Source organism: Loxodonta africana, chromosome X, assembly GCF_030014295.1.
Source record: "Loxodonta africana isolate mLoxAfr1 chromosome X, mLoxAfr1.hap2, whole genome shotgun sequence".
NCBI classification, from domain to species: Eukaryota; Metazoa; Chordata; class Mammalia; order Proboscidea; family Elephantidae; genus Loxodonta; species Loxodonta africana.
Window position 1 is genome coordinate 80486382 of NC_087369.1, and position 27143 is coordinate 80513524.

At 41.3% G+C, this 27143-nt stretch overlaps 1 protein-coding gene and 1 long non-coding RNA gene across 2 annotated transcripts; both read right to left on the minus strand.

Moving 5' to 3' along the window:
- Positions 1-1757: 1757 nt before the first annotated feature.
- Positions 1758-9485, minus strand: SNX12 (sorting nexin 12). The gene is made up of 4 exons (XM_003412735.3): positions 9233-9485; positions 4721-4816; positions 4023-4147; positions 1758-3663 (listed from the first exon to the last, which is right to left on the minus strand). Exons 1-4 carry the CDS (start codon positions 9395-9397, stop codon positions 3561-3563), a joined length of 489 nt encoding a protein of 162 aa, XP_003412783.1. The 5' UTR covers positions 9398-9485; the 3' UTR covers positions 1758-3560.
- Positions 9486-22485: 13000 nt separating this feature from the next.
- On the minus strand, positions 22486-26524 carry LOC135228853 (uncharacterized). Its single transcript, XR_010319724.1, has 3 exons — positions 26186-26524; positions 25992-26072; positions 22486-23626 (listed from the first exon to the last, which is right to left on the minus strand). It is a non-coding gene; the product is annotated as an uncharacterized LOC135228853 (long non-coding RNA).
- Positions 26525-27143: the final 619 nt, after the last annotated feature.

Sequence of the window (27143 nt, forward strand, 5' to 3'; positions counted from 1 at the left end):
ATGTCAAACAAAAACCCCAGAGTAGCCTGAACATCATCCACCTCCCCCACCTTTACTAGTTCAACTCGTGCTCTTAAAGAGTGGGTAAAAGGGTAGGTAAGGCATCTTTGGAATGTGAAGATTTATGCTTCTTTTGAGTCTAGCTACTATGTTCAAAACTTTTTGCTAGCCTCTGTTCCCCAGGCCCAGTATAAGGCTGAACCCTTTCTGTGTTATTGCGGTGGTGTTGTTAGGTGCTGTCAAGTCAATTTCAACTCATAGCAACCCTATATGACAGAGCAGGGCTGCCCCATAGGGTTTTCTAGGCTATAATCGTTATGGGAGCAGATTGCCAGGTCTTTCTCCCATGAGGCCACTGGGTGAGTTAGAACCACCGACCTTTGAGTTAGCAGCCAAGTGCTTCACCCCTGCATCATCACAGCTTTTTGTGCTATTGGTAAAGGGGATTGATTACGAGCAAACACCTAGACACATGTGTAAATCTGAATTCCTTACAGAAGTATGCTTCTCCTCAGCGTTGAGTAAAAGGTTTTTCAGAATTTAGTTACTGGTGAAAATGGCCAATTTGACTCCATAAGAAGGATTTTACCTAACTTCATAACCTCTTATTTTGTCTCTAGCACTTTCTTGTCCTGTATAGACATCTCTTGAACTGAACTCTAAGGTCTACAAAGAAACAGAACATAATCATATTTTTCTCGTACGGCCACCTACCCCCGGCCCAGCTCTCAGTGTAGGGTTGGCACACAGAAGGTTATTAATCAGTACTTGCTAACTGAATGTCATCTGTCTAAAATTCTGTTAATACTTTATTTTATAGCTGCTTTTTGTAGTCATTCTCCAGTTCATTCTCTTAACTCTGTTGCCTATGAGGGTTGGAACATTATTTTCCATCCCTTTACTTTTCCTTTCCTTTATTCCTTCCTATTATCGCACAGAAACACCTATTCTTCCCTTATCCCCTCAGATATCTTTAGTCATCTCATTCCTAAATTACCAAAACCTTTTAACCTCCCCAATTCAACCCCTGCTCTTTCACTTAAACCCAAATATCACTGTTAAGTCACTTTAATTTCCTAATATTTTGACCATATCACTTTGTATGTTTTCTTTCCACGATGACCTACATGATTAAAACTAAACTAGCTTTGACTTCCTAAATGACAAAACTCCTACCTTCCCTCATTCTAAACCTTCCCCCAAACCCACATTGTATAGAAGGCTATTTCAGAACATACTGGTCAGATGAAAATATTCACCCATCAGAAGTTCTCAGATCTCACCCACCTTTCTATTTCAAATTTGTTTGGAAAAAAAAAACAAAAACAAAAGTCTCAACTGAAGTAAAAAGCCTCTAGAGAAAATACTATACATGTTTGTGTTTGTGTTGGTGGTGTGTGGTTATGTGTGTGTACATGTAACATGTGTATACACAAGCAATACATATACTATAAACATAGTCCGCCCAAATTAGCAAAAACCCACAATATTAAAAACCAAATCTGCTATATCTGATCCGAACCACAGGTACTGAGTCTATTGCTACTTCCTGCAAGCAGATGCACTGCCTCTGGGACAACGTCAGTTGCAAGTAGGATAGGTAAATATTGCTACGGGCAGCTAGGACTCTGTATTTTTTATATTTAAATGCAAAACTTACTTATTATACCTGAGGACAGTGGCCGTGTATAATTTCTTCACAATACCCAGCATATCCTAGATACTAAAAAATACTAAATTTACAACTTAGTCAGGAAAACAGAGGTTTGCTTCACAGTGGTTTAATATGAACAGAAGTTGAATATGACATTGTCTGACAGAAGAATGAACAGTTTGCTGGAAAAAAAAAAGCCCCAAGTCAGGATATATACACAGCAGAAATGGGGCCTCAGACTCTCAGCATTTGTGCACAATAAAGAAGGAAATCTTAAAAAAAAAAGTCTATAACAGAGGATACATATCAAAAAGGCAGCAACAACACCAAGATCGGCGAGGCGGGAAAGGGATCAGAGCCTCTCTCTAGGGACTCCTCAGCCCCTGGCACAGTCTCAGCAGCTTAAGAGCTGAGCTGTCTCAGGGAACTTCAACACTTAGGTGGGCTCCAAAGCCCACGTCAAAATCTGATCCTAATTCTTCTGATCAGGGTCATGTCAGAACCATCAATTTCTAACCCCCCCCAAGGCCTTGTACAGAGAACTCCAACCCTTCCATCATAGGGAGTCTAAGCAAAGAGCTCACACCTTTGACCTCATACCAGAATTAACTTGCTCCCGTCCCACCACTTGGGATAGATATCAGGTCCCAAAAAACAAATCACTACTTCCCAGACAGAAGCCTAGGAAAGTTTCCAGCCTCAAGAAACTGTTTCAGACCCTAAGATTTAGGAAATTCATACCCAGCTGCAATCCCTAGCTAAACTTCTGGGGAGAATGCTGGAGCGCCACAGGAAACAAGTCCAGGCAGTTCAGTAACCTTGTGACCAAGTTACAGGAGGCAGTGACAACTCTTGCCCCTGAGCTCCATTCAACAGCTCAAAGTGCTTAGGAGAAGTCAGACAATGTGGTTTGTTCATGTGCTTCTACCCTGTGACAGCACTAAATGGGATGGGGGGAGGGGGAGAGAGAGCATGGAAGGAAGAAACTGGTGATGCCCTTCCCTGCCACCGGGAGGTACCTTGAAAATTATTTACTCCCAGTCTTCAGGGAGTTACCTGGCAGTGGTTACTCCCGCCCCTCAAGCCACCAAACCTGTAAAGCTAACCCATAAAGTAGCAAGTGGTCCGGGAGGCAGAACTGTTGGTCCACACTGATTCACCTGTTGGGTGAGCAAGAACAGGCAGCCCGAGTGGGGAGCCACAAAGGGAGCAGGGCTAGGAAACAGGAGCTCCCCTACTACCCTACGGCTTTCTTCTGACCTGAAGCAGGAACAATGATGCTCCCGGAATACCCACACATCTTGTTCCACACAACAGACTGTTTGGACTCTAGGGGAATTACTGCCATGAAATGCAACAAGGGAGAGAGAAAGCAACAAAAGAAACTGTTAAGAAAACTGGGAGCAGGCCTAGAGAAAACAAGTAGAGCTTTTAGATCTCTACCACCTTCCCAAAAAGGAAAAAGTACATGCAGGTAGGCAAGGCAGGGTTTTTCCCTGCTCAGTGTTCTTGGTTAAACCTAAGAGTAAGAAAAATCCTCTGGACTCGCAGCATCAGTATGTATCCAAGTGCCTCACCAGCACATCCCCCTCGCCCCCCACCACTAATGTTAGCCTTCTGACATGGGCAAACGCCCAAGAAATTACCTTCCAGTCCAATCCTCCCCATCCCACCACCCCAGAACCCCAAGTAAAGGGCATCTGCCTGTGGTTTCCCACCTCTTCTCAGAAAAGAGGATCCTAGCAGGGTGCCCAGAGTGTAGTCAGGTACCAAGTAGCACAATGCTAGATAGTCTATCAGGCCGGGGGATACACAGCCAACTTCAGATCAAAGAGAGAGAAAGGCTTAGTGTAAAAACCAATGTCATTTCAGCAGGAAGGCAGAGGACAAGTGGTGAGAGGGGCTCCTACTGGCGCACCTTCCCGGGGACGTAGTTCCTGTCAATTGCCTCCTCCTGCAGGAACATATGTAGGCAGCGTTCATTCTGAGCAAGTGGGTGCCCAGCAATTCTATAAAGAAACCAAGATGGGTATCATTAGTATTTGGGATCAAAGAGAACTAGCACATGGATGGGGGTACAGGCAGTGAGGAAGGGAAAGGTCAGTCCTGAGGTTTGAGTCAGTGGAGGACAGCAGCAGGGTACCACCTCAAGCCTAATATCATAGAGAGGAATAAGGTGCAGTGCTTTCTCAGTCCCTGAGGTAGAGGATCAGAATTCCTCTCAAAGGAATGGAGTTTTACTGTCCAGTCAGCCCACAACATAGTCACCACCACATGACAGTACCCATTACAAGACAAGATAGACAAAACTTAGACAAAGACCATGATGGAAAAAGTAGCATGAGGAACCCCCAGGAACTTGGCTTACTTGTTAATAAACTGTTCGAGGCCCTGCCTCCTTTCTTCAATGAAGGACTCCTCAAAGATCCCTTCGTCTCCTCGGAAAGGAAGCTGCCGCTTCAAGGCTTTCCCAGGCAGTGGTGGTACTACAATCTACAGGGAGATACAAAATATCAGCCACATAGCAGAAGGACAGAGAAGGAATGAGATAGTAAAGCACCATATACCTCAACTCCTATTAGCTGTAGGGTCTACCCTGTCCCACAACCAGCAACTTTTAAGAACTAAGACCATAAGAACAGCCAGGACGGCTCAAGTCAATAATTAATCCAACTGTTTTTGTGGGTTTACCCTCAATAATACCATCTCAAAAGAAAGGAAATAAACTCCAAATATTCCTTACTTTCTTAACAATACAACATTATCCAAGAATTAAGACAGGTCTTTCCTAACACTATACTTTGAATTTTTAGTAGTTATGTTGTATGACTTTACTACCCACTAAGTCAAGTAATACTTTTTTTTTTCTTAATTTGTCCTGAACTCTTAACTTTCAAGCTCCAATGGATATCCCCCAGATCCAATATATTGGGATTTGGTAGATTAGACTGTGTTCACCCTATCTATTCCCTTCAAGATTTTATAGACTTGATCTTATGATCTCTCAGCCTATATAGGTCTCCTCCTGCTGCTGCTCAAGGGTGCCACACAGGGAATGCGCCATACCTTACTATCTCGTTCCAGCTCATTTTTTAGCCACTCGAAGTCACTGTAGCGCCGCCGCACACAGGATTCCTTCAGCTTGAAGATAGGCAGGTTTGTCTACAGGGAAGAAAGAATGAGAGAAGAGAGGTGGTTAAGTAATGTTCACCCTATGATGGTTGCCTGTTGGAACCACATGGACAGGTCTTAATGAAGAACTAATACCTATGGACCATGTTCCTATAGCCCTTTCAAAACACCACTGGGTGAATACCAACCCTTACCACATCCAGTCTTGTCACAGTTGTTGATTAGAAGTCTCTTACTGTTCAGAATTTATCCAAAAAATAAATTTGGATTTTCACTGTATTTTATTTTTTGTAATAATAATAAATATCATCAATGGGGAATTGGCTAAATAAATTATGGTACACCTGTACAGTGGAATACTACACAAGTGTGAAAAGTATATGAAATATTTATGTGTGTCAGTATGGAAGGATATTAAGTAGTAAAATCAAGGTACAGGACAGCACATATAGCATGCCTCTATTTATGCTCAAAAAGGGATATATATATGTACATATTATATTCATAAACGAAATATTTATGAAAGGATACTAGTATGTGATTGATTTTGGAGAGTGAGACTAGATGACTAGAATGGATGGGAAGGTCACATTTTTCATTGTACAGTTTGAATTTATCATGTGTATGTATTTATTAAAAAGCTAATTCAAGTTTTCTGAAAGAACAAGAGACAAGCACCTCCAAGGTATGCCTTCCTCTGCTTTTCCTGTCCAAATCCTCTCCATTCTATAAGTCCCAGCTAAAGCTGCACTTCATCCAAGAACTCTTCCCTGACACTACCAGCTTAGTTTATTGAGTTTCCTCTCCTGTGAACTCCTATGACACTTATAATTTAGTGTCACACTATTGTTTAGTTACACACTATTGTTTTATGCATCATGTAAGTCTTCTCTACCTAACTAAACTATAATCTCAGTAAGATCATGAACCATGACTACTCTGTATCTCCCAAAATGCAGCATTGTGCAAAATATTCAGCAAATATTCAATTGATTAATAGGAGTCCTATGTATCTGTTTACCCTCGCCTCATCTAAAACGGGCAGCAGAAACAGCCATTACATAAGTTTACCATAGTTTGCTCCCTGATATAAATCAGCTTATTCCCACATCTTAATCATCGAGAAGCTTCCCAAGGCTCTAGTGGCAACGTCAATCCCCTGACAGACAAAAAGCCCTGATCTTCACTCTTGTCTACAGGTTCTAAATTAAAACGGCCAGCCACGTGTACTAGTATCGACCATATTTCCCACCAGCCAATTCAGATCTGTGGATGGAAATAAAAGAAGCTAGTTTCTCTTCTTTTTCATGGCAGGAAAGAACATCTTGGAGCTCTGATAGAGCTTCACACAGTTCTCACTAGTGTTTATCATGCTTTGTAGTCCTTGAGCCTGGAAATTGTCTTTTCAGGATCTAGTTCTAGATCTAGATCATCAAAAGCCAAATAACTGGCCAACTTACATGACCCAAGACCATCAAGGCCCAAGAAATGCCGATAGATTGAAGTGGGATGAAATACATGTAAAATAACATTTCATTACTTAAATCATTCTTTAGAAGAATAAATAAAAAACTGGAAACAGTGGTTTCTTTAGAAAAGGAAACCTCTAGAGGACAGAGGGAGGAAAGGAGACTTAGTTTTTAAAGTTTTGTACGTTTTGTATTTTATACCATGTGCATGTATTAACCATTCAAAACAAACCAGTATGTAGAACATTTTCAGAATCCTGCAAAAAAAAAAAAAAAAAAGCCCTTTGGTATCATGTGATTCTAGGTATCCACCAGAGTTCATTAAAAATACCATGATCCCCAAACAGTAGAACCTTAACTAGTAGGCTTTCACAGAAGCCAACAGAAGGACCAAAGAAAGAAAAAAGTGCTGAGTAGAAAAAAAAATGCTAAGTACACTCTTCTAAGACACAGGCGAAACCACCCACTGCCATTTTGATGACTTCCTCCTTTGACACACAAAAATGCTATTCTTTCCCTAACACCACAGGATGGTGACAATAATGGCCTTTCATCACAGCACCTAGCCATCTAAGAAGGGGCTGCTACATAGTAGGAGACTCTCCCAGCTCCAACCTACAAACTATATGAGGAAGGCAGGATTGTGTAGTACAGGATATCCTTGAGAGTCACAGTTGAAATCCACAGGACAACTGGCATTTGAAAAATTCTGTATAACATGTGAGGTCACTTTAACACCTCTCCAGCTGTCCATTTTGGGGGGAAAAAAGATTCCTTCTTGAAAATGAAAGAAAGCAGTCTGAGAAATATTTAGCTATTATTTAGCTTCTTATTCCAAAGATGGAAAAAAAAAGGCCAGTCCCACCTACTTCTACTATACACAATGCCTAACTCCCAAAGCCCATTCTGAGTCTCACCTCCCTATAATGCATACCATGATCAATCACTTAAAACTAGCAATTCAAAACCAAATGATTTTACCAGTTTTCCCCAAAATGGAGCTTAATAAAAAGCTTACAGGTTTACACAAATATACAAATTAACATAAACCATGGAATTAACTGAAACCCACAGAACTAGGAACTACCCAACTCTATCATCACTACACAATTAGAAATTGTGAAAAGGATAATGAAAACCTTAGTGAGTAGAAAAATTTTACATACTAAAGTTTTGCAACTAAGCCTTGCCAAAGAGGCTAAACCAAAAACCCACTGCTGTAGAGTCGATTCCGACTCATAGCGACCCTACAGGACAGAGCAGAACTGCCCCGCAGGGTTTCCAAGGAGCGGCTGGTGGATTCAAACTGCTGACTTTTTAGTTAGCAGGTGAGCTCTTAACCACTATGCCACCAGGGCCCCAAAGAGACTAAAAGTGTAGTGGAAAGAATACAGTCTTTGGAGTCAGACCTAGGTTCAAATCCCAGCCCTGCCACTTATTAGCTATGTATACTTGGACAAGTTACTTAAACCGTACTCCTCCTCCACTTCCTATCTGCAAAATGGGGGCTTTGTAAGAATTAAGATAGAAACTAAAACCTAGTTCAGTGCTTGGAACATAGTTGGCACTAGCTGAACAGTCCCTGTTATTATTAGAATACCTGAAATAGAGAACTATTCCATCCATAATCCCTAAGACCCTTAGGCAATGCATCAAGATAATGTCACCAATCCTCACAACTGAGGGTCCTTATACTGAACAAGTTATACCCAGATTCACTCAGGTAATTAACCACTAACAACTGTTTCCCGTTTTTATCATATTTTGAGAAACCTAACTTCCATCCCTCTCTAGCAGAGATGATTTCAAATAGTTTTCCTCATGTTTTTTGCTATTTGCTTTTCTTTCTTCAGTTTAGACTTTGCCAAACTTGGAATTTGGAGATTATCCTTCCTCAAACAGATTTCAAAGCCCAGGTAGAAGACCACACTCTCTCATTCAATGTATTCATTCAAAAATGAAAGCACACACACTCTTAGGTCTTCAACGCTGTTTGGACAGAAAGTTGTCCATAGGGAATATTCTGGCCCTCTAGTTAGTGTGAGAGGAAAACTAGAAAATGGTTCTCAAACTGCACTGTAACCACTTCGACTGGGCAAAAGAACCTGCAAACCATGTACTCTACCCATACACTTCATCCTCGCATTGTGGACTAAGCACTAGAGAATAAAGTCTTCAGTAGTACTCTGGGAAAAGCCACTCCTGGGGCAGTCCAGAAACATCATGTATTAAAGTAAGCACAGGCCAGGATCTGAATCCAAAAGGTTAATCTAGGACAGAAAGGGCAAATAGTCATTAATATACAGAGAACCCAAATGAGAGCCAATAAACATTCACGTGAACATTCCGGCTACTTCAAATCTGAAGGGTCAGTCAGCATTAAGGTGAGAGCTGCAACTAACAATCCACCAGTCCTAATGCAAGCCAAGTTTCACGGTGAGACACAGCATGCGGTATCTGAGGAAACTTAAGCATAAAACACTTCTCTTCTATGCACTCAGTCTCAAGGAGACTCCCTTTCTCATTTCTACTCCCACAAGCCCACTGTCTTCCTTTTCTTGGAGTCTGTTTTCCTCTTAACCCATCATCCCAGGGAAACCTCATTAGAAAGAACCTGGGCCTTCCTGCCCTCCCTCTTCAGACTGACTTCCCACAACCTAGTTTAGTTATGGGACCCAGCTAGGATCACCTTGGCTTTCCATCTTCCTTCTTTGTTGTCACTACAGTCATGATTCCGATCTCCTTGAATTCCTCACTCTAATCTTTCTCCACCTATCCAGCCAACCTTCACTTCTTCCTCACCCCCGTTCAGATTCCCCCTCATGAGTTTGCTCTATCCTCGAACCACTACTGAGTCTACAGACCTCTCTCCAAACCTATCATGCCCCTAACCTCCAAATGAGCGCTTACGAGCGCTTTCTCTGCCCCTGCCCCTGCCCGGTCCTCCCTCAGCTGTTTCCCTCACCCCATGACTCACCCGCATGCGAACCTCATAGGTGGTGAAGCGCGCGCGGCCCACGCCCACAGTCTGTGGGTTAAAGATGTCGATCTCCAGGAAGTTACTTGGAGGCCCGTAAGCATCGGTCAGGTCCTGCGGCTTCGAGTTAAGGCGCCGAGTGTCAGCTACTGCAGTGTCCGACATCTTCCCGAGACAGAGACTGGGACGGGGGGGGGATGGGGACTGGGGGGGGAACAGAGGCCAAAGGCAGGAGCGCGCACTGCCCCTCCCGCTCGCAAAATAACCAACCAGCCTACAGGCAACCGCGCCGCGCCTGGGCGCGCTGCGCACGCGCGCCCACGCACGCACGCACGCACGCACGCAGACGCTACCTCGTCCCCGTGCCCCGCGCCCTGATTAGCGGCTACGCTGACTGCGTTGCCTCCCATACGTCGGAGGCCTCTTCTAGGCTTCCGGGAGGCGTATATTGCGGCCCCAGAACCTGCATCTCTCTATGCGTGCCGCACAACAGCGTGCGAAGCACCGCAGGCGACTCCGCCAATCGCTGCTCTTCAACCCAAGAAATTGTCTTACACCGTGTATCAATCAGCAGTGGGCACTGCTCCACCAGTTAGGATCCCGTAGTGATAGGCTGAAGCTTTGTGATCTGAATAAGTCAAGGTTTTCCGCGAAAATAGAAGGATGGTCTCTAGAGGTTGAGGTTCCAACAGTAGTACTAAAAACCCAGAAGCAGTACCTCCACTTGTGCTAATGATAGTTTCAATTCATTCTGCAAGCAAATGAGCCCTCAGTAAGCACTATCTACGGTGCCAGAAAAGCAGCAAGGAACTCGAATGGGATAAACAAAGTTGGTTTCTCATTCTCATTTTTTAAAGAAAAATATGGGCATATTTTCATCCTGTAATTGTCGTCCATAAAAGCTAACTTCAAGTGTACTCAAATATTCCATTTCTTAGCAAATTGAGGGCATTTATTTCATACCAGCTATGGGAACCCTGGTGGTGTAGTTAAGTGCTACGGCTGCTAACCAAAAGGTCGGAGTTCAAATCTACCAGGCGCCCCTTGGAAACCCTGTGGGGCAGTTCTACTCTGTCCAGCACTGTAGCTATGAGTCAGAATTGACTGGACGGCAATGGCTTTGGGTTTTTTTTTTTTAATACTCTGCAGAACTCCATGTTTGGCACTGTGCCGAGGTTGCTTGCAATCTATAATGGAGATAGAATACACGCATACATGGGAACATTTATACACATATTAATGTTCATATGACTAAGTTTACACACGCCCTCATATTAAGGAGTAAACTGGGTGGTGATTTCAGGTCATCCTTCCTCCTCTTTTCACCTGCCCTCCTCTGCTAAAAAAATATTTTCCATACCACGGATGCCTGAAATTCCTTCAACAGAGTACCAAAACCAAACCCGTTGCCGTCGAGTGGATTCCGACTCATAGACACCCTATAGGATGGAGAAGAACTGCCCCATAGGGTTTCCAAGGAGCGGCCAGTGGATTTGAACTGCTGGTCTTTCGGCTAGCAGTCTCTTAATCACTGCACTACCAGGGCTCCTCAACAGAGTACAAGACCCTAAAATCTAATAATTGTTGTTAGATACTGTAGACTCAGTTCTGACTCATAGCTACCCTATGTGCAACGGAACAAAACACTGCCCAGTACAGCACCATCCTCACAATCCTTGTTATGCTTGAGCCCATTGTTGCAGCCACTGTGTCAGTCCATCTCTTTGTGGGTCTTTCTCATTTTCGGTGACCCTCTCCTTTACCAAACATGATGTCCTTCTCCAGGGACTGATCCTTCCTGATAACATGTCCAAAATACGTGAGACGTAGTCTCGCCATCCTTGCTTCTAAGGAACATTCTGGTTGTACTTATTCCAAGACAGATTTGTTTGTTCTTTTGGCATATTCAATATTCTTCGCCAACACAATTCAAAGGTGTCAATTCTTCAGTCTTCCTTAATCATCTTCCAGCTTTCATATGCATATGAGGCGACTGAAAACACCATGGCTTGGGTCAGGCGCATCTTAGTCTTGAAAGTGACACCTTTGCTTTTTAACACTTTAGAGAGGCCTTTGGCAGCAGATTCGCCCAGTGCAATGCATGTTATGATTTCTTGACTGCTGCTTCCATGGGTGTTGATTGTGAATCCAAGTAAATTGAAATCCTTAACAACTTCAGTCTTATCTCCACTTAGATGATGTTGCTTATTGGTCCAGTTGTAAGAAATTTTTTCTTTACTTTGAAGTGTAATCCATATTGAAGGCTGTGGTCTTTGATCTTCATCAGTAAGTGCTTCAAGTCCTCCTCACTTTCAGCAAGCAAGGTTGTGTCATCTGCATAACGCAAGTTGTTAATGGGTCTTCCTTCAATACTGATGCCCTGTTCTTCGTCATATAGTCCAGCTTCTCAGATTATTTGCTCAGCATACAGATTGAATAAGTATGCTGAAAGGATACAACTCTGACGCACACCTTTCCTGACTTTAAAACATGAGGTATCCCCTGGTTCTGTTCAAAGGACTGCCTCATGATCTATGTACAGATTCCTCATGAGCACAATAAAATGTTCCGAAATTCCCACTTCAAATTTTTAATTGTGCTTTAGGTTAAAGATTACAGCTCAAGTTAATTTCTCATACAAAAATGTACACACATGTTGTACACACATTGTTATCTGACACTAGTTACAATCCCTATAATGTGAGAGCACACTCCCCCTTTCCACCTCAGGTTTCCTGTGTCCATCCAACCAACTCCTGTCCGTTCCTGCATTCTCATCCTGCCTCTGGACAGGAGCTGCCCATTCGGTCTCATGTATCTGCTTGAACTAAGAAGCACACTCTTCACGGGTATTGTTTTATGTTTTGTAGTCCAGTCTAATCTTTGTCTGAAGAGTGGACATTGGGAATGGTTTTGGTTCTAGATTACCAGAGCGTCTGGGGACCATGGCTTTGGGGATTCCTCCAGTCTCGGTCAGATCATTAATCTGGTCTTTTTACATGAATTTGAGTTCTGCTCCACACTTTTCTCCTCCTCCATTAGGGACTCTGTGTTGTGTTGCCTGTCAGGATGGCCATTGGTGGTAGCTGGGGACCATCTAGCTCTTCTGATCTCAGGCTGGTGGAGTCTGTTCTCTGGTTTATGTGGCCCCTTTGTCTCTTGGGCTAATATTTTCCTTGTGTCTTTGGTGTTCTTCATTCTCCTTTGCTGCAAGTAGGTTGGGACCAATTGATGCATCTTAGACGGCCGCTCGCAAGCTTTTAAGGTCCCAGACGCCACTCACCAAAGTGGGATGCAGAACATTTTCTTAATAAACTTTGTTATGCCAGCTGACCTAGATGTCTCCCGAAACCATGGTCCCCAGAACCCAGCCCCAGCTACCCTGTCCCTCAAAGTGTTTGGTTGTGTTCAGGAAACTTCTTAGCTTTTGGTTTAGTCCAGTTGTGCTGATTTCCTTGTATTGTGTGTTGTCCTTCCCTTCACCAAAGATAATTCTTGTCTACTATCTGGTTAGTGAATAAGCCTCTCTTTCCCTCCCCACCCTCATAACCATCAAAGAATGTTTTCTTCTGTGTTTAAATGTTTTCTTGAGTTCTTATAATAGTGGTCTCATACAATATTTGTCCTTTTGCAACTAATTTCACTCAGCATAATGCCCTACAGAGTCACCCATGTTGTGAGATGTTTTGTGTATTCATCATTGTTCTTTATCTTTGCATAGTATTCCATTGCGTGTATGTACCATAATTTGTTTATTCGTTCGTCTGTTGATGGGCACCTAGGTTGTTTCCATCTTTTTGCTATTGTGAACAGTGCTGCATGAACATGGGTGTGCATGTATCCATTCCTATGACGGCTCTTATTTCTCTAGGATATATTCCAAGGAGCGGGATTGCTGGATCGTATGGCATTTCTATTTCTAGCTTTTTAAGGGAGCGGCAAATCAATTTGCAAAGTGGTTGTGCCATTTTACATTCCCGCCAGCAGTGAATAAGTATTCCACTGTCTCTACAACCTCTCCAGCATTTATTATTTTATGTTCTTTGGATTAGTGCCAGCCTTGTTGGGGTGAGATTGTATCTCATTGTAGTTTTGATTTGCATTTCTCCAATAGCAAATGATCATGAGCATCTCCTCATGTATCTGCTAGCCGCCTGAATGTCTTCTTTGATGAAGTATCTGTTCATAACCTTTGCATATTTTTAATTGGGTTATTTATTTTTATGTTCTTGAGGTGTTGCAGTATCTTACAGATTTTAGAGATTAGACCCTTACTGGATATGTCATAGTCAAAAATGTTTTCCCAGTCTGTAGGTTGTCTTTTTACTCTTTTGTTGAAGTCTTTTTACTCTTTTGTTGAAGTCTTTTGATGAGCATAAGTGTTTGGTTTTTAGGAGCTCCCAGTTATCTAGTTTCTCTTCTGTTGTTTGTACATTGTTAGTTATGGTTTGTATACTATTTATGCCATGTATTAGGGTCCCTAGCCTTGTTCCTATTTTTTGTTTCATGGTCTTTATCATTTTAGATTTTATGTTTAGGTCTTTCATCAATTTTGATTTAGTTTTTTACATGGTGTGAGGTATGGGTCTTCTTTTTGCCAGTTATGCCAGCACCATTTGTTAAAGAGACTGTCTTTTCCCCATTTAACGGACTTTGTACCTTTGTCAAATATCAACTGCTCATAGATGGATGCATTTATGTCTGGATTATCAGCTCTGTTCCATTGGTCTATGTGATTGTTGTTGTACCAGTACCAGGCTGTTTTGACTACCGTGGTGGCATAGTAGGTTCTAAAATCAGGTAGTGTGGTGCCTCCTACTTTGTTCTTCTTCTTCACCACTACTTTACTTATCCAGGGCCTCTTCCCTTTCCATATGAATTTGGTAGTTTATTTCTCCATCTCATTAAAAAATGTTGGCATTTGAATCAGGATTGCATTGTATCTGTAGATCACTTTGGGTAGTGTTGACATTTTTACAGTATTGAGTTTTCCCATCCATGAGCATGCTATGTTTTTCCATTTATGTAGATCTCTTGGTTTCTTGCAGTAGCGTCTTGTAGTTTTCTTTGTATAGGTCTTTTATGTCTTTGGTTAGATTTATTCCTAGGTATTTTATATTCTTGGGGACTATTGTAAATGGTATTGATTTGGTAATTTCCTTTTCAAAGTTCTTTTTGTTGATGTAGAGGAATCCAACTGATTTTTGAATGTTTATCTTGTATCCTTATACTCTGCTGAAATGTTCTATTAGTTCTAGTAGTTTCTTGTGGCTTCTTTAGCGTTTTCTGTGTGTAAGATCATATCATCTGGAAATAGAGATACTTTTATTTATTCCTTACAAATTTGGATGCCCTTTATTTCTTTTTTCTTGCTTTAATGCTCTGGCTACAACCTCCAGCACAATGTTGAATAAGACTGGTGTTAAAGGGCACCCTTGTCTGGTTCTTGTTCTCAAGGGGAATTCTTTCAGACTCTTACCATTTATTTGTATATAAATGCCCTTTTTCCCTTCTATTCCTAGTTTGCTGAGAGTTTTTATCATGAATGGATGCTGAACTTTGTCAAATGCCTTTTCAGTATCGATTAATAAGATCATGTGGTTCTTGTCATTTGTTTTATTTATATGATGGATACCATTAATTGTTTTCTAATGTTGAACCATCCCTGCATCCTTGGTTTGAATCCCACTTGTTCATGAGGAATTTTTTTTTTTGATGTGTTGTTGAGTTTTATTGGCTAGAATTTTGTTGAGGATTTTTACATCTAAGTTTATGAGGGATATTGGTCTGTAATTTTCTTTTTTGGTGGTGTCTTTACCTGGTTTTGGTACCAGAGTTATGCTGGCTTCATCAAATGAGTTTAAGAGTACTGCATCCTTTTCTATGCTCTGAAATACCTTAAGTACTACAGGTGTTAACTCTTTGAAAGGGAAGCCTTCAGGGCCAGGGCTTTTTTTGTTGTTGGGAGTTTGTTTATTACTTCTTCAATCTCTTCTTTTGTTAAAGGTTTATTTAGTTCTTCTACCTTGGTTTGTGTTAGTGTAAGTAGGTAGTGTGTTTCTAGAAATTTGTCCATTTCCTCTAGGTTTTCAAATTTGTTGGAGTACAGTTTTTCATAGTATTCTGTTATGATTCTTTTAATTTCAGTTGGGTCTGTTTTGACATCACCCATCTCATTTCTAATTCAGGTTATTTGCTTCCTCTCCTGTTTTTTTTTTTTTTTTTTTTGTCAGTTTGTCCAGTGGTTTATCAATTTTGTTGATCTTTTCAAAGAAACAGCTTTTGGTCTTGTTGACTCTTTCAATTGTTTTTCTATTCTCTATTTCATTTTTTTTTGCTCTAATTTTTATTATTTCCTTTCTTCTTGTGCTCAAGGGTTTCCTTTGCTGCTCTCTTTGTATTTGTTTGAGTTTTAGGGTTAATGCTTTGATTTTGGCCCTTTCTTCTTTTTGGATGTGTGTATTTATTGCTATAAACTGACCTCTGAGCACTGCTTTTGCTGTGTCCCAATGGTTCTGGTAGAATATGTTTTCGTTTTCATTTGATTCTACGAATTTCTTTATTCTGTCTTGATTTCTTCTATAACCCAGTAGTTTTTGAGCAAGGTATTGTTCAGTTTCCATGTATTTGATTTTTTTTCGTCCTTTTTCTGTTATTGATTTCTACTTTTATGGCCTTATGGTCAGAAAAGATGACTTGTAGTATTTTGATGCTTTGGATTCTGTTAAGACTTGCTTTGTTGCCTAATATGTGGTCTATCCTGGAGAATGTTCCATGTGCATTGGAAAAGAAAGTATACTTGGCTGCTGTTGGGTGAAGGGTTCTGTATATGTCTATGAGATCAAGTTGGTTGATTGTGATATGTAGATCTTCCATGTTTTTATTGAGCTTCTTTCTAGTGTTCTGTCCTTCACCGGAAGAGGTGTGTTGAAGTCCCCCACTACTATTGTGGAGCTATTTCTCTTTTCAATGCTGTTAGAGTTTGTTTTATGTATTTTGGAGCCCTGTCATTGGATGCGTAAATATTTATTATGGTTACGTCCTCCTGGTGTACTGACCATTTAATCATTACATAGTGTCCTTCCTTATCCTTTGTGGCGGATTTCGCTTTAAAGTCTATTTTTTCAGAGATTAATATTGCCACTCCTGCTCTTTTTTTATTGTCGTTTGCTTGATTTTTTTTCCATTGTTTGAGGTTTAGTTTGTTTGTGTCTTTGAGTCTAAGGTGTGTTTCTTGTAGGCAGCATATAGACAGATCATTTTTTTATATCCATTCTGCCACTCTCTGTCTCTTTATTGGTGCATTTAGCCCATTTACATTCAGTGTAATTATTGATAGGTATGAGTTTTTTTTTCATGAGTTTAGTGGTGCTATTTTGATTTGTGTGTGTGTGTGTGTGATGCTGACAATTTCTTTGCTCCACTTAATTTTTCTGTGCTGAGTCGTTTTTCTTTTATGTATTTTCTTTTCATCTTTTTCATTGTTGTTGATTTTGTATTTGCTGAGTCTTTATGTTTTTCTTCTTTATCATTTGATGTGTAGATTTGTTAGTTTCCTTTGTGTCTACCTTAAAATTTACTTCTATTTTTCTAAGTTTAAACCAATCTTTTATTTCTTGATATCACCTTTCCTTCCTTTCCATTAGAAAGTTCTATGACTACACTACTTAGTCCCTCTTTTTTGTTTTAATGTTGGCATCTTTTGCATATTGAAGTCTCTGTTTCCCTACTTTCAGTGTTTTAACTTTGACTTACTTTTGTGACTTCCCTATCTGAGTTGACGTCTGATTATTTTCTCCTGTTTTCTAGACTTGGGTTGTCATCTGATATTATTGATTCTCTAGCTGTAGTACTCCTTTAGTATTTCTTGTAATTTTGGTTTGGTTTTCACAAATTCACTTAACTTCTGTTTATTTGGAAATGCATAAATTTTGTTTGCATATTTAAGAGACAGTTTTCCTGGATATAAAATTCTTGGCTGGCAACTTTTTTTTTTCCTTCAAGGCTCTATATATGTCATCCCATTGCCTTCTTACCTGCGTGGTTTCTGCTGAGTAGCCCAAAATTAGCCTTATTGACTCTCCTTTGTAGGTGACTTTTTTTTTAATCCCTAGCCACTCTTAAAATTCTCTCTTTGTCTTTGGTTTTGGCAAGTTTGATTATAATATGTCTTGGTGACTTTCTTTTGTGATCTACCCTGTGTGGAGTTCAATGAGCTTTTTGGATAGATATCTTCTTGTCTTTCACGATATCAGGGAAGCTTTATGCCAACAAATCTTCAACAATTTTCTCTGAATTTCTGTTATTCCCCTGTTCTGGTACTCTACTCGCTCGTAAGTTATTCCTCTTGATAGAATCCCACATAATTCTTAGGGTTTCTTCATTTATTTTAATTCTTTTATCTGATTTTTCCTCAAATAAATTTGTGTCATCATGAGGAAATGCTCGCGATCACTAGAGATTAGAGAAATGCAAGTGAAAACCACAATGAGATACCATCTTACCCGGGCATTACTGGTATGAATCAAAAAAACAGAAAATAACAAATGTTGGAGAGCCTGCAGGGAGATTGGAACTCTCATGCACTGCTGGAGGGAATGCAAAATGGAACAACCATTTTGGAAAGTGATATGGCACTTCCTTAGAAAGCTAGAAATAGAAATACTATATGACCCAGCAATCCCACTCCATCCTAGAGAAATAAGATCCATCACACGAATAGACATAAACACACCCATATTCATTGCAGGATTGTTCACAATAGCAAAAATATGGAAACAACCTAGGTGCCTATCAACAGATGAATGAATAAGCAAACTATGGTACACACAATGGAGTACTACGCAACAATAAAGAACTATAATGAATCTGTGAAGCATCTCACAACATGGATGACTCTGGAGGGCATTATGCTGAAGGAATTAAGTCAATCACAAAAGGACAAATATTGTATGAGACCACTACTGTAAAAACTCATGAAAAGGTTTACATGCAAAAAGAAACAATCTTTGATGGTTACAAGGGAGGGGAAGGGTGGGGATGGAAAAACACTAAATAGACAATAGATAAGTGGTAATTTTGGTGAAAGGTAAGACAGTACACAATACTGGGGGCACCAGCACAACTTATACAAGGCAAGGTCATGGAAGCTCCATAGACACATCCAGACTCCCTGAGGGACCGAATTACTGGCTGAAGGCTGTGGGGACTGTGGTCTCTGGGAACATCTAGCTCAATTGTCATAACATAGTGTATAAAGAAAAGGTTCTACATTCTGCTTTGGTGAGTAGTGTCTGGGGTCTTAAAAGCCTGTGAGCAGCCATCTAGGATACTCCACTGGTCTTACCCCTTCGGGAGCAAGGGAGAATGAAGAAAACTGAAGACACAGGGAAAGATTAGTCCAAAGGACTAGTGGATCACAACTACCATGGACTCTACCAGGCTGAATCCAGTACAACTAGATGGTACCTGGCTACCACCACTGACTGCTCTGACTGGGATCACAATAGAGGGTCCTGGACAGAGCTAGAGAAAAATGTAAGACAAAATTCTAACTCACAAAAAAATACCAGACTTGCTGGCCTGACAGAGACTAGAGAAACCCTGAGAGTATGGCCCCCAGACACTGTTTTAGCTCAGTAATGGGGTCACTCCTGAGGTTCACCCTTCATCCAAAGATTAGAGCGACCGATAAAACAAAATGAGACTAAAGGGGCACAGTAGCCCAGGGGCAAGGACTAGAAGGCAGATGGGGACAGGAAAGCTGGTAATAGGGAATCCAAGGTCAAGAAGGGAGAGTCTTGACATGTCGTGGGGTTGTTAACCAATATCATTAAACAATATGTGTACTAACTGTTCAATGAGAAGCTAGTTTGTTCTGTAAACCTTCATCTAAAGTACAATAAAAATAAAAATAAATAATAATAAATTGGTGTCAAGTGCTTTATCTTCATTCTCACTAATTCTGACTTCCATTGCTTCAATTCTGCTCCTATGACTTTCTATTGAGTTGTCTAATTCTGAAATTTTATTTTTAATTTTTTGAATTTCTATTTGCTGTCTCTCTATGGATTCTAGCAGCCTGTTAATTTTTCATTTTGCTCTTGTACAGCTTTCCTAAATTCCTCTATTGCTTTGTCTGTGTGTTTCTTGGCTTGGTCTGAGTTTTGCCTGATCTCTTGAGGAGCTCTATACATTAAATCTTTTGAATTCTACCTCTGGTAATTCCAAGACTTTCTCTTCCTCCCGGAGGTTTCCTGGTTCTTTGCATTGGTTGCTTCCTGGCACCATCATGGTCTGCCTCTTTATGTGATTTGATATTGACCGTTGTCTCCAAGCCATCAATAATTTTTATATTTATTCATTGTATGTTTTCTTACTGTGTCCTAGCTTCTTGTTTTGTTTTGATATGCCCAAATAGGCAGGGCCCATGGGCTACTTTGGTTATTGGTGTCTTTGAAGCTCTTACTTCCTATCACCAGGTGGTTAGAGCTGCTACTAGGTGTGTGAGCCCAGGAGTTGGTGTACTTTTCTTGTGTGGGTTCAGCTCAGGTCTCCAGGTCATTGGTCACTTGAGCATGCGGTGCAGGCTCTCACCTACAGTCCTAGATGGGTGGGGTTATGTAGGGGTGATTGGAGCAGGCACAGGTGCCTGGCTGCAGTAGGCAGTTATGTGCTGAGCAAAGTAAGGGGCTGATGGTGGCCCCTAAGTGCCTAGGCGGAAGGCGTGTCCCTGTCCCGTGGAGCACGTAGGTGGGTGCGTTTTGCAGCCAGACTTTGGGCATCCAGTGCTGTTGGCTGTAAGGACTGGGAGGCACCACTTATTCTCAGGAGGAGTGGGTGAAGCTGCCAGTACTCAGGCCCCTGGTGTGAGTGGGTGAGGACCCAGGTTAATGGGCTGGGTGGTGTCAAATGTCGCAAATCTGCCACTGCCCCTTTGCTACTGTGGTTGAAAATAGGCTTCTGGTATATACCCTGTTGTACTATGCTAATAAGGGCCTACACTGTTGAATAGGCCCACACAGGTCTAGGCAGAGGTGAAAGGCATTCGAAATCCATGGACCCCTATGCCTGTGCCTAGGCAAAGGGGCAGTGCCTGCCCCAAGTTCTTAGGGAGCATGGCGATTTTTTAAAGCCTTGAGACTGGTTTGGTGTTGGTTAGTCCTGAGCTCCCAGCTTAGGGGAACTGGTGGTTTCTTTTGTTTGTTTGTTTGTTTGTTCCCTCCCAAAAGCCAGGAGACTGACTCAGGGAGACAGGTCCCACTTCCGGCCTTGGGGGCGTGGTAACTTCTGAACACTGCAGGACCAACAGAGCAGAACAGGGAGGGGGTGGGTGAGGGGAAGAGAGGCACTTCTCAGTATGGAAGTCCCAAAGGGGAAAGGGTTATTTTGATCCTGCTTGGTAGGTTAGATACTTGCACTTAACTTTCGCAGATCCAGCGCCACTTCCCCCTGGCTCCAGAGGCTTGTGCAGACTCTCCACCACTCAGTTTTTCCTAACATGGTAAAATGTTCCAGAGTGGTTTCTCCGGACGTGATAAAATGCATCCAGAGTGCTACTGCTTACCTCACCCTGCATGCACCAAACAATCCAGCCTGCAGGGTGCTGGCTAGGCCAGGTCTGGCACTTCTTCGCTGCTTCTGAACTGTCTCTCCCTCCCCTGCCACAGTCCAACTCCTCAACTTTGTCTTTGATGTTCGGGTCTCCTAGATTGTTGTATATAATCCATTCACTTGTTTATTTGAGTTTTTGTTGGAAACCCTGGTGGTGTAGCAGTCCAAAAGGTTGGCAGTTTGAATCCACCAGGCTTTCCTTGGAAACCCATGGGACAGCTCTACTCTTTCCTATAGGGTCGCTATGAGTCAGAATTGACTTGATGGCAACAGATTTGGTTCGGTTTTTGTTGTTGTTGTTGTAAGAGGGACCACAGGAAGCATCTGACTATTCCACCATCTTCGCCCCAGGATATCCCATTTAACAATTTTAATTTTTAATTTAACAGTTAAGTTATTCAATTCAATTTCACCAACATCCGCCAAGCAACTACTTAAGTGCTGGGGACCATGCTAAACACTAAAGGCATAGAGTTGAATAAAACAGTTCTTGCCCTCAAGGAGTTTACATTCTAGCAATGGACACAAGTAAATAAAACTAACATAATGTGACCAATACAAAATAAGTGAATGTTCAAAGCAATACATAGTATACAAATACTTGGAGGAATTAGAGAAGGCTTCCTGGAGAAATAACATCTGAATGTGACAGACATAAAGGGCAAATAGAAGTGGAAGTTGGTAAAGGTAATTTACTGCAGAAAGAATAGCATATGCAAAGTTATAACAATAAGAAACAGCATGGCATTTCAGGCAATTATGACTAGTTCAGATTTTGTGATGGAAGTATTTAGAGAGGTAGGTTGGCTGGGGTGGGCAGATGAGAGATATCCTTCTATATTAAGCTAAGGATCTCTGGCTTTATGATGTGGGCAATAGGGAGCCACTGAAGGATCTTAAGTAGGAAAAAGACATGATCAGATTTGTGTTTTAGAAGGATTATTTTGCAGGCAACATAGAAGATGTATTGGAGTTGAATGTGACTAATTATGAAGCTAATCACAATGAGACTTGGAATCAGGTGGTGATAGTGAGAATGGAGAAAAAAGAAAAGATAGGACAGACATTGAGGAAATAAAATACATAGGACTTTTATGTCATTAGATACAATGGTAGTATAGTGTAGGGTGAAAACCCTGGAGCGCAGTGGTTAAGAGCTACAGCTACTAACCAAAAGATTGGCAATTCAAATCCACCAGGCACTCCTTGGAAACTCTATGGGGCGGTTCTACTTTGTCCTACAGGGTCGCTATGTGTCAGAATAGACTCAACGGCAATAGGTTTGTTTTTTTTTTTTGGTTTATAGTGTAGGGCTTAAAAGGGCTATGAAGTTGGCTCCCTGGGTTTAAATCTGTTTCCTAGTTGTATAAAAAAAAAATGAGCAAATTACCCAAACCCTCTCAGCCTCAGTTTTCCTCATCGGTAAAATGGAAATGATAATTCTAAAAGCTACCTCTGGGGCTGTTGTGAGAATTAAACATGTGCAATAGGTAACATTGTGAATATAATTAATGTCACAGAATTGTACACATAAAATGGTCAAAATGGCAAATTTTATGTTATATATATATTTACCACAATTTTTTTAAATAAAGTGTAAAATATATGCAAATAGTAAGTGTTAGTAACTGTATGGATGCTGGTACCACCAACCAAAATTGGATTTACAGAAGGAATAAGGTTTAAAACCAAATAGCCCTAGAAAAATTGTGCAAGTTAAATTCACAATAAGGTGTAAATAACTGATAAGTGGTCTTTTTTTAAAGGGGAAAGATTTGATGGAGTGAAGAGAGGAGAATAGTGGAGGTGTCGTAGTCATTTAGTGCTCCCATAACAGAGATACCACAAGTGGATGGCTTTAAAAAAGAGAAATTTATTTTCTCACAGTCTAATAGGTTACAAGTCTAAATTCAGGGCATTGGCTCCAGGGGAAGGCTTTCTCTCTCTGCTGTCTCTGGAGGAAGGTCCTTGTCCTCGATCTTCCCCTTGTCGAAGAGCTTCTCAGGCACAGGGACCCCGTGTCCAAAGGATGCACTCTGCTCCTGGTGCTTCTTTCTTGGTGGTATGAGGTTCCCAACTCTCTGCATGTTTCCCTTTCCTTTTTATTTCTTGAGAGATAAAAAGTGGTGCAGACCACACCCCAGGGAAACTCCCTGTACATTGAATGACGGATCTGACCTGGGTAAGGGTTGTGGTACAATCCCACTCTAATCCTTTCAACATAAAGTTACAATCACAAAATGGAGAACAACCACAGAATACTGGGAATCCTGGCCTAACCAAATTGATACACACATTTTTTGGGGGGTACATAATTCAATCCATGACAAGAGGGTATTGGGTTAAACACTTTGCAGTGATATCAATGACAGCTGTTACCTGCTGGCTCCCCTACACATACACACACACCTTGTTGCTTTTCATGAGAGGCACAGAGCTTCAGAGTTACCAAGTGATATTGGGCAAGGCACAGTTATCCTCTATAGCTTATCTCTCACACCAGAAAAATGAATTCCCGTTTTCCCGTTGCCATCAGGTGGATTCTGACTCAAAGTGACCCTATAGGACAGAGTAGAACTGCCCCATAGGATTTCCAAGGAGCACCTGGTGGATTTGAACTGCTGACCTTTTTGGTTACCGCCGAGCTCTTAACCACTGCTCCACCAGGACTCCAAAAAAAGAAATAGCCAAGTCACATCTCTTGGCAAACAGGTGACTTCAGAACTTGATGTGAGCAGCTCCCATTTTCCTCTTTACTGGGTTTCCTTGACCACAGTCATTCTATGCCAAAAGGAGTTGAGAGAGAGAGAGAGAGAAAAAAATGAGAAATAGAGATTTAGGATCCTTAAATTGGAAGGGATCTCATTAGTTTATCCTGCTCACAAGCAATACTGTACCCTAATCAAACAGACACTTGTCCATCTTGTGCCCTTAAATTTTTCTGGAGATTTCACAATCTCCAACTCAGCGTTATGCAGCCCATACTGACAAGAAGTTTCTTTTCATTCTCTATACACACTATTCCAAGGAAATGGCAAATCTAAAGCCCCTGTGATTTGGGGTGTTTGTGTTTTCCATGGGAGCAACAGGTTGGAACTGCAGGAAGGGAGTCAGGAAGAGGGTTTGAGTGTAAAAAGAGGTAGTGTAGCAGTGAAAAGAAAAAGCAGCACTCATATACATACAATCTCTACACAAGGGGATCTGAATTTAGAGTTTAGATGCTCCTCTAGCTCTTTGCACACACATCTTTCATGCTGCTTATTACCATTAGTGACTTTTCCCCTTAAAGTTCATTTAAACCTGATTTCACCTGGCATCACCCTAGGGATAGTCTCAACTTTAAGTCCCTTTTTTTTTTTGTCAGTTCTCTTCCTATGTTGATGAAGTGCCCCTTAAATATTCAACTTGTCTACTTAAGCTGGTGATTTTATTTATTTTACTAAAGTATCTCTGGCTCGCATAGGGGATGACAATGACCTGGGAAAAAGTAGTGTGGCCTAAGTTTGTGTGTATGCATGTTCATCAGGGGTTGCTAAAGACCTAACCCATTAACTTACAAGAGTCAGGCCTCCAGCTGAACACCCATGGGGTTGTTCATTCATTATATAATTAATTAATTAGCAATAATACGACTTGGAAAGATAACAAGGTTGCAATTAACCAGCCTTCTTTCTTACCTTAATAAAAGCTAACATTTATGTAGCACTTACTATGTACTTTATATACTTTAACTAAGTTAATCCTCAAACAATCTTATGATATGTGTACTGTTTTTATATTCACATTTTACTGATGAGGCACAAGCAAATTAAGCAACTTGCCCCAAATCACACGGCTAATAATGGTAAAGCCAGGGTTTGAACTCAGGCAATATGGTTTTGAGCCCAGGCTTTTAACCTGCTTCTCAGAGAAGAATCTTTTGCCCTTGTATGTCACCATAAAGAGAGTAAGAGGGTATTTTGGCAGCCAAGATGACGGAGTAGCCAGACACTTCCTGTGGTCCCTGTTACAACAAAGACCAGAAAAAAAACAAGTGAATCGATTATATATGACAAGCTAGGAGCCCTGAATTTCAAATGCAAAGTTGAGGAATCGGACTGAGCAGCAGGGGGAGGGAGAAATGGTTCAGAAACAGTGAGGAGTTCCCAGACCTGACCCAGGAGGAACAAGCACCCCACAGGCCGATTCTGCTGGTGCTAGCACAGTGACACAAGCAGTGATGTTCAGGATGCATTTTTCACATTGGGAGAGACCAAGCAGCAGAGACTCTGCTCAACCCTCCAGAACAAGCAAGAAGCAGCCCTCAATCAGCAAAACATAAGTACATGCATTTAACCTACCACACAGATGAAAAAATATCCCTTTGGAAAAAACCTCTCTCTCACTTACCTGCTCCCTTCACGCTCTGCACTGGGTCGCAGCCGGCTGCATCCTCTGAGCCAGAAGTATGACCCTGAACTTGCCCTGAGACATTCTCCCAACCTTGGAGAGGGAGCAAACTAACAAACAAGGGAAAAATAATCTGCCAGCTCCCCTAAGCCAGGAACTCAGGGCAGAAACAGCTTCTTTGCCTAGGCACAGGCATAAGGGATACACAGACATTGAATGCCTTTCACCCCTGCATAGGCCTGTGTGGGCCCATTTCAACAGCATAGGCCCTCATTAGCACATTACAACAGGAATATACCTGACGTCTAACTTCAACTGTTTCAGCTACATGGCAGAGAGGCAGGTTCCTGACATTTGACGCCACTCTGCCTATTAAGCAGGGTACTCACCTACTCAGAGCAGGGGCCTGAGGACTGGAGGCTCCACCCACAACACCTAGCCACCCATGACAGGAGTCCAAGAATAAGTGGTGCCTCCCAGTCCTCACAGCCAACAGCATTGGGTGCCCTTACTCCATCCACCTACACACTCTAGGGAACATGGACCTGCTTTCCTCCCAGACACTCTGGAGCAGCCACCAGCCCCCCGCCCTACTCAGTGCATGACCCCCCACTATAGCCAGATACCTGTGCCTGCACCAATCACCCCTGCTCATCCAGGACTGTAGGTGAGAGCCTGAACCACGCACTTGGTGACTATGTGGACACCTGAGCTGAATTCATACAAGAAAAGTGAATGGTCTCCTGGGCTTACATACCTAGTAACGGCTCTAACCTCCTGGTGACAGGATGTCAGATCTTCAAATGCACCAATAATCAAATTAGCTCACTCGAGCAGCCTATTTGGGCATATCAAAATGAAACAAAATGAGAAGCTAGGACATAGTAAGCAAACATAAAATAAATAAAGAACTTATTGATGGCTCAGAGACAACAGTCAATATCAACTCACATAAAGAGGCAGATCACGATGGCTTCAGCAAGCTCCCAAAACAAAGAATCAAGAAGTCTTCCAGATGAAGATAACTTCCTTAAATAACCAGTGGTAGAATATAAAAGATTAATATACAGAGCTCTTCAAGAGATAAGGAAGGAGGTCAGGAAAAATGCAGAACAAGCCAAGAAACAAACAGACAAAGAATTACAGGAACTTCAGAAGATTAGACAAAAGCATAATGACAGGTTTAATAGGCTACAAGAATCCATAGAGACACAGCAAACAGGAATTCAGATAATTAACAATAAAATTTCAGAATTACACAATTCAACAGAAAGTCATAGGAGCACTGGAAGTCAGAATTACTAAGATTGAAGATAAAGCACTTGCAATCAACATATTTGAGGAAAAATCAGATTAAAGAATTTTTTAAAATGAAAAAAACCCTAAGAATTATGTGGCGCTCTCTCAAGAGGAATAGCCCACGAGCAACTGGACTACCAGAACCAGGGTGGAGGGGGGGATAACAGAACATACAGAGAGAATTGTTGAAGATTTGTTGGCAGAAAACTTCCCTGATGTTGTGAAAGATGAGAAGATACCTATCCAAGATGCTCATCGACCCCACACAAGGTAGATCCCAAAAGAAAGTCACCAAGACATATCATAATCAAACTTGCCAAAATCAAAAATAAAGAGAGTATTTTAAGAGCAACTAGGGATTAAAAAAAAAATCACCTACAAAGGAGAGTCATTAAGACTAATCTAGAGAAAACCCTAAAGAATCCTCAAGAAAACTACTGAAACTAACAGAAGCGTTCAGCAGGGTAACAGGATACAAGATAGACATACAAAAATCAATTGGATTCCCCTACAAAAAAAAAAAAAAAGAACTTCAAAGAAGAAATCACCAAATCAATAACATTTACCAAAAAAAAAAAAAACCCAAGAAATAAAATAGTTAGGAATAGAT